At 46.6% G+C, this 7,648-nt stretch overlaps 2 protein-coding genes across 2 annotated transcripts in view; one reads left to right on the plus strand and one right to left on the minus strand.

Annotated features, from left to right (window-relative positions):
* Window positions 1-7,648, minus strand: part of LOC101998143 (serpin B6) — a 103,682-nt gene that overhangs the window by 31,282 nt on the left and 64,752 nt on the right. The window lies entirely within an intron of this gene.
* The window catches only part of LOC101985248 (serpin B6-like), an 11,823-nt gene continuing 9,779 nt past the window's right edge, over window positions 5,605-7,648 (plus strand). The window contains exon 1 of the mRNA XM_026783094.1: window positions 5,605-5,672. Coding sequence (XP_026638895.1) covers window positions 5,620-5,672 — 53 coding nt within the window. The 5' untranslated portion in view covers window positions 5,605-5,619. The remainder of the gene's footprint in view (window positions 5,673-7,648) is intronic.

The raw sequence follows: 7,648 nt of genomic DNA on the forward strand, positions 1-7,648 counted from the left end.
GGGAAATTACCATATCTCAAATAGAATGAATGCCCTGCGGCTAACCACCAGGTGGGGGCAGGAGGAATATAGGAATTTAACCAGGTGGGGCACGGGGAAAACAGGAACCAACAGAATGCTAGTCATCTGACTAGAAACTGAATGCATTCCAGGAATAAGGGTTAAATGCTTAGTCATGCTAACTAGAAATTGTCCTCAAGAAGCACTCCAGGAATAAGGGAGGCCAGGGCCCTACAGATGCCTAGGAAGATACCACACTGAGAACATAACAGAGGAAAATATACTTGGTATTTCTTTAAAAATATATTGATAGAAGGAGCCATTATGGAGTTAGAGAGAAACTAGGCCCTAGGAAAATTTCCAGGAATCCTCAAGGATGACCCTAGCTAAGACTCTAAGCAGTAATGGAGAGGGTGCCTGACTGGTTTTCCCCTGTAATCAGATTGATGACTACCTTAGATGTCATCATAGAATCGTCATCCAGTAACTGATGGAAGCAGATGCAAAGATCCACAGCTAAGCACTGGGCCGAGTTCTCGGAGTCCAGCTGAAGAGAAAGAGGAGCGGAGGGGTCAAGACCACAATGGAGAAACCCAAAGAAACAGCTGACCTGAGCTAGTGGGAGCTCATTGACTCTGGACTGAGAAATGGGGAACCTGCACAGGACCCAGCTAGGTCCTCTGAATATGGTTGACAGTTGTGTGGCTTGGGCAGTCTGTGGGGCCACGGGCAATGGGATCAGGGTTTATCCCTAATACATGAGATGACTTTTTAGAGCTCATTCTCTATAGAGGGATATCCTGCTTAGCCTAGATACAGGGGGTAGGGCCTTGGTCTGGCATCAACATGGCAGATTATGTTGATCCCTCATGGGAAGCCTTACCTTTTCTGAGGAGTGGATTGGGGGTGGTTGAGGAGAAGATGGGGGGAGTGGGAAGAGGGGAGGAAGGTAGAAATGGAATTGGTATGTAAAATAAAATATTGTTTTTAAAAATAAAATAATGTGTAAAAAAAAAGAAAAAATCCAAAATGCATGAGTAAAGTGAACTGTATTTGCTACTCATGAACATTCCTGGTAAATCTCTCTGTCTTTCTGTCTCTCTCCTTTCTCCCTATTCATGTGTGATATGTGTATGCAATGCATATACAAGTGTCTACAGTCAGTGTCGTGTATGTGTGTCCGTGTATGGAATTCAGAGGACAATATGGGGTATCTTGCTGTGCTGAGAGTTAGTGAATCCTATTCATCCTCCCGCCTCTTTTCCATACAGTTCAGGCAGCAACAGGCATGCTTAGTCATACCTAGATTGTAAAGTGTGCTGGGATGTTCTCAGGTCCTCATGCTGTACCCACTGAGACATCTCTCCTGTGCCCTTTCTCTCCATTCAAGACTCACTCTCTCCCTTTAGCTTTTTATTGTTTCTTTGTGGATTTCATATCATGCATCCCAATCCCACTTGTCTTCCCATCCCCTCACTTCTGCCCTCTGTCATTGCAACCTCCCCCCAAAACAAAATCTGAAAGTAAAACCAAACAACTGTTAGGAGCCAATTTTCTCCTAAAATCATTGCAGAAACCATCACCCTAGGGGAGTCTGCAGAGAACCTCACACCCCTAATTATGTTAGGAATTGTTCTATTGACAGAGCTTACCCCACACCCAAATTTGCTGTTGGAGAGCTATCTGGAGAGATATCGGTTTGCAGAACCCACCCCACATTCCAAACTATTTAGTTCCCTAGGTGTGGCAACTCGTGACTTCTTGGCCTACAGTGACCTGACCGAAGATAACCTCCTGCCTACGTGACCAACACGGACCACGTGACCAACATGAACCACGTGGCAAGAGCTCAGACCCCTGTGCCCACCCCCCAACTCCATACCCTATATAAGTTGTACCCCTTCTCTAATAAACTGAGGCTTCGACAGGAATCCCAGCTTGGCCTCCTTCCTCTTTTCTAGCCCATTTATCTTCCAGATAGCGCCTCTCCGGGACCCTGGAATAACTGACCTGCCAGACGGGTTCACTAACCCTAGACTGGTGACCCGTCGAGGCAATCAACAAACAACCATAACCTAAAAGAAAACCTGAAACCAAACCAAACAAACAAAGAAAAGAAAACAAGTAAAAAATATATGAAATAGAAGCTGTAGTGTGGCCCAGTGAATCACACAGTATATTCTTTAGTTCATATAGTTCCACTTGTAAGTGCTCATTGAAATATGTCAGTGCTCATTGAAATATGCCATTGGTGTGGTTCAAGGCTTCTGGTTTCTTCTACACCTTTGATTCTGGGTCCTCTTTGCTATCTTGTTGTTGCCTTGGAGATACCATTTCTTTATGCATCATTGCTATGTTCAACTTCCAGTCTCTGACAACTGTGTAGCCACCAGAGTAAGGATTTGTTTGCTTTACTTGTGCACCATATTCTGAAGGACAAGCTGTCCCTGTCCCTGATTGGAAGCTTGGGAAGAAAAGTAGCGTATATTACCAAATAAGAGGATCTGAGGAGTCATAACTGCAGACACCAGTCAGCTGTGACAGAGTGAAAAAGACCTTTCCTGGAGTCAGCCTTTATCCTGACCGTCTTTATATTTCCAGTAATTTTCTAAGTATTAGACAGCAGTGCATCACCGACTAGGTGGAACAATGTGTGCGCTCATCTGCAGACAGATGGACACCCTCCCTTGTCTCCTCCTCTGCTCCATCCTCTCACGGTGACTTTGCCTTCATTTATCCATGCCCACCTGCACTGATGCTACTCACTTGTTTCTATTACAAGTGTCAGGGCACTGCCTCTAGGTGGAGCCTTAGGTTCTGAAAAGCGCCAAGGACAAGTCACTGATACACTCCTGCTCATTTGTTGTTCCTTTTCCTGCACCGTCCAGGGTCCACCCGGTTGAGGCTCTCCACCAGAGATAAGCACAGTTAGCACTTCATTAAATGAGGAAGAGAAGAGGGGAAAGAGGAGAAAACACAGAAGACCAGTGAGTGATGGGAAACTCCCCTTTCAACTCTCCATCAAGCTCTAGAGACTGCTTTGCCAGCGTTTATGGAAAATTGCTAGCACAGGGAGCTGGGTGGGAGAGGGAGATCAGCGACAGAGTGTGGTTTGACATCCAGAAGCTCTGAGGCCAGTTACTGGTGGGAGGTGGTGGGGTAGATAGATTCCCATAACCCACCCACTCCTGCCCCTCAGGAATTACCTAAAGAGAGGGAAGACTGGTCCTAATGGCATTTCTAGTGCTGCCCAATGTGGGCACAGCAGACAACTTACTATCAGGTTTGGTCACATTAACATCAGCATTATTTACCCATTGGAGGACTTCAGCAACTCTGTTCTTCTATCATTTCCTATTAAAAACTGGCTCTTTTTGACAATCACCGAACCTCTCATTACAAACCCAGAAAAAAAAACACACCATAAAACTGGACAGATATGCATTAAGCAACCTCATGTTGCTTAAAAATCATGTTGACTGATCTTTCTGGGAGGATTCTGAGCATTATTATCCCTCCCGATCTAGTGATATTTTATTTCGGTCACTTACTAAATCATAGCCCGTCCTCCAGGCATCATGGAGGTATTTCATGTGGCCTGACTACTGGATGTCATGAAGCAGAGCTGCTGTGGTGACCTACAGAACACCTTGGCCCACAGACTTGACAGTAAAGTAAACAGACAGCCAGAACCATGGTCATGGTAATGAGGCCGAGAGGGTAACCAAAGGCTTCTGCTGTCTCCAGGTGCATGTACTTCTGCCCCCACTACATGTAGCATAGTTAAAAACCTAAAATCATAGGAATCAGTCACATGCACACAAAGGAGTACTGTATAGCTGGGAAAAAGAATAAGCAAGATCTCTTTCATATGGAGGGAGCTATATAACACCCAAACAAACATACATACATACACACTCACACATACCCAGCACCCACATACATATACATACACACATATACTCAGCACACGCACACACATACAAATATACCCAGCACATGCACACACATACACATACTACATACACATATGCCCAGTACATACACACACATACATACACACACACACACACACACACACACACACACACACACACACACACATACACAGACCATCCAGAATTATTGATCACAGAATGTTAGTCTTTTTAGGAAAGGAAAAATTACAGTTCTATGTAGAATTTTAATATATCCACATTCATCCTATATACACACAGTATTTTTGCATAGGACATCCTGGAAGGATAAATTGGAATAAAAATCTGGAGTAGAGGGGCTGGAGAGACATCTAAGGGCTAAGAGCAGGTACTGCTCTTCCAGAGGATGACAGTCCAGTTCCCAGCTCACAACTCTAGTTCCAGGGGTCATTACACTGTCTTCTTCCCTCTGAAGGCACTGAGAACCATGTATACGAACCCACATTAGACACAGTATACACACACAATTATCTAAAATCTTAAAAACAAGCAAAAAACCCCTCTCAAAACGAGAGTGAAATGAAGGATAGTAAGATGTTCTGAGAATGCCTTTGCTTCTTCAGTACTTCAAACTTTACAGCGGAGGTGGCCTCCTAGCTTTCTACTAACATATTCTAGGCAGAGGGGCCAAGGTCGCTGGTTAACATTCTATAAATTAGGACAGCCCACACAGAAATAGCCACTGTAAATGTGAACATGGTCATTGGTGGGAACCCTGGGTTTAGGGTAAGGGCAAAGGAGACAGCAAAGAATCTGATGTTTTAGAGCTGACCTTTCCTTTAAGGTTTAAAACCCGACCAGCATTCTCCCCACCAGCTCAGCCTGCTAGGATAGAAGGAACACAAGATGGCAGACAAGGTTTTCATTTTCATCTATGCGAGATATCAGCGCTTGCAAGACCGACTTTTCCAGAATGGAGTAGTGGAGTCTTTGGACATGGGCACTGACCGCTTCTCTGTTTCTGTGCATGCGGGACAGGCGCTCTGCCTTCACCCCAGTAAAGCCTTTCCCCCCTCACTTTAAACGTCTGTCCTGCTCTGTCACATTTATGTCCATCCCCCAAATGCTGGGTATACTTCTGGTGTCACTAAGGCTGACAAACGGTCTAAAGGGCACAGTAAACAGGCTGTAGAAAACCACCCAGAGACTCCAACTAGAGTTTTGTTAACATCATCCTATAGTCTGGAGTTAGCCAAAGCTTCAGGAAAGTACTAGAAAGATCAAAGGCAGCTGGCCAGGAGCCAGAGGATGGGCTAGGTTGTAGGGCTTCAGTGGCTCACCTGGCCCTGCTCTTGACTAAGGGCTGTGGCCAGGGCTCCAGACTCCACCCTCTTACCCCGCCCCTCAGGTATTTGAGACCCTGGGCGCGGCTGGCTCCTCCAAGTCTCCGCTCAGCTCACTACCGACCAGGAACCGAGAGTCCCGGGTATGCTCTGCTGTGGGCTAGCGGTGGCGCGGGACGCGGGCGGGTGTAGAGTGACTCTACAGTCCTGTGGTCCCAGCTCGGGTTCCCTCTGCTGCATAGTGGCTTCAGAGGCCCGTGACGCAGCTGGGTTAGTAGCCTTCTGGTCCTGGCCGGTTGGTGCCATCGGCGGCCAGGACCAGATCCTCCAGCGTCCTTAGAGGAGGCGGCTGGCGCGGGATGGGGGCAACTCGGAGCCGGCCTGGCTGTTGTGCCGGGGTCCCAGGCTACAGGTGACCACTCATGTCCCTCGGCCACTAATGATTCTGGAAACCCCGGAGACGCGGGCTGTTGACGCACTGCTAAGGGCGTTGGGATCTAGGGTGGGGGTGAGGGGTGGAAAGGTTAGGGCCTAGGCCAAGGGCTGGGTGTTCTGGCACTCTTTCCTGTCCAGTGTGCATGGGTCCTCCAGGGGCGACGCCCTAGCTGTGCTAGGAAGTTCCGACAAATCCTCAGTGCTGGGGAGGATTTCAAACATAGAAATTTATGAGAAAACATTCCAGATCTTTGAAGCTTTTTTTTCTTAAACTCACACCAGAAGAACTGTTGCGAGATTTAATGTCTGTCGGGCTAGGAGGAAGGACATGAGCAAAGTTTTGACAGTTTCTGTGCCAGATGAAATTGGCATGTGAGTTAGGTTTTTCCTCCCTTCCTCTTGTTTTGTTGATGGACCCAGGGCCTTGCTTTGCTGAGCAATTGCTCTACCACTGAATCACAGGCCTGCTCTTCCCCCTTACTGCTTAGATTTGTTTTGAGTGTGAGAAGGATGGGAATCTAACATTCACGTGGTGTCGGGAAGCTGGGTGGGAGGGAAAGCTGGGTGAGGCTTGGCACTTAATAATTTCTGGCTTGCTTGGAGGCGATTGCTTGTAATAGGACTCTTCCGGAGGCTGCCCGTTTCCTTCCTCCAGTAGTTGAGGACTTGGGTGTGGAATCTGATGCATCAAGTAACCTTTGGAAACTGTGTGATCAGGGACTAACTTCATAGTGCTGGGGCACATGTTATCACTGTTATCAGTGTACATGGGGAGTGTCCCAGTGTTTCATGGCTGCCCTGAGTGACTGTGTGCAGTATAACTAGTGTCATCATACAGAGTGGGTGCATTTGGGTCACACTTGGCTCAAATACACCAAGTTTATTGGGCTCCCCATACCTACAATTGCCATACATGAATTTCAAATGAACTCAGCATGAAATAGCAAATAGAAATCAAAATCTGACAGAAAACATTGTAGGAGAACTGAACTGTGTTGCTGCACACCTGTAATCCCAGCCAGCACTCAGGATGCTGAGGTAGGGGGATAAGAGTTTGAGGCCAGCCTGAGCTGTACAGACCTATTCAGACCCCCTTCCCTTTCTTGCTTTCTAAACTGTACTGTGTATGGTAACAGGACCATTTATTTAGTGTTTACATTGTGTTGGGTATTTTCTCATCTCCAGACCATTTAAAGTACACAGCAGCATGTACATTGGTTAGGTCAATTATTAAGTTATTTTACATGTGTACATTGAGCACTTGAGTGTAACACCCGATTTGGTGTTACACCCTCAGTACAGTTCGTGCGCCACTGTACCGAACGCAAGTCACCTGGAGATTGAAAAGAAGACGCAGAGAGACCAGGGTCATTCAAAAGGAGGTCAACCAACTGCTGTTTATTCAGCCTTGGGGAAGCCCTTATCTACCTACTGCAGCACAAGGACCCCCACCCAGGCAGGTGGGGAAATTACCATATCTCAAATAGAATGAATGCCCTGCGGCTAACCACCAGGCAGGGCTGGAGGAATATAGGAATTTAACCTGGTGGGGCAAGGGGAAAATGGAAACCAACAGAATGCTAGTCATCTGACTAGAAACTGAATGCCTTCCAGGAATAAGGGTTAAATGTTTAGTCATGCCGACCAGAAATTGTCCTCAAGAATTGTCCTCCAGGAATAAGGGAAGCCAGGGCCCTACACTTGAGGATTTTTGCATCTTCAGATACCAACTGATATCCAGAAATGACTGTACTTAAAATTCTGTTAGGCCATTTCATGCCCAAAACACGTTTAAATTAGTTCAGGGAGTTACAACTCTCTCAGGCCAGTTGCAGCAGATGGAATTAGAGTGATCAATATTGTGTGCCCCACCTTCCCAGTATCTGGCAAGAAGAGACCATGAGGATATAGGACCACATGGGGCACCACCCCTTTGTTTTTGAGTTTGCTGGA

The sequence above is a fragment of the Microtus ochrogaster genome, chromosome 16 (assembly GCF_000317375.1).
Source record: "Microtus ochrogaster isolate Prairie Vole_2 chromosome 16, MicOch1.0, whole genome shotgun sequence".
In the NCBI taxonomy this organism is placed as follows: Eukaryota; Metazoa; Chordata; class Mammalia; order Rodentia; family Cricetidae; genus Microtus; species Microtus ochrogaster.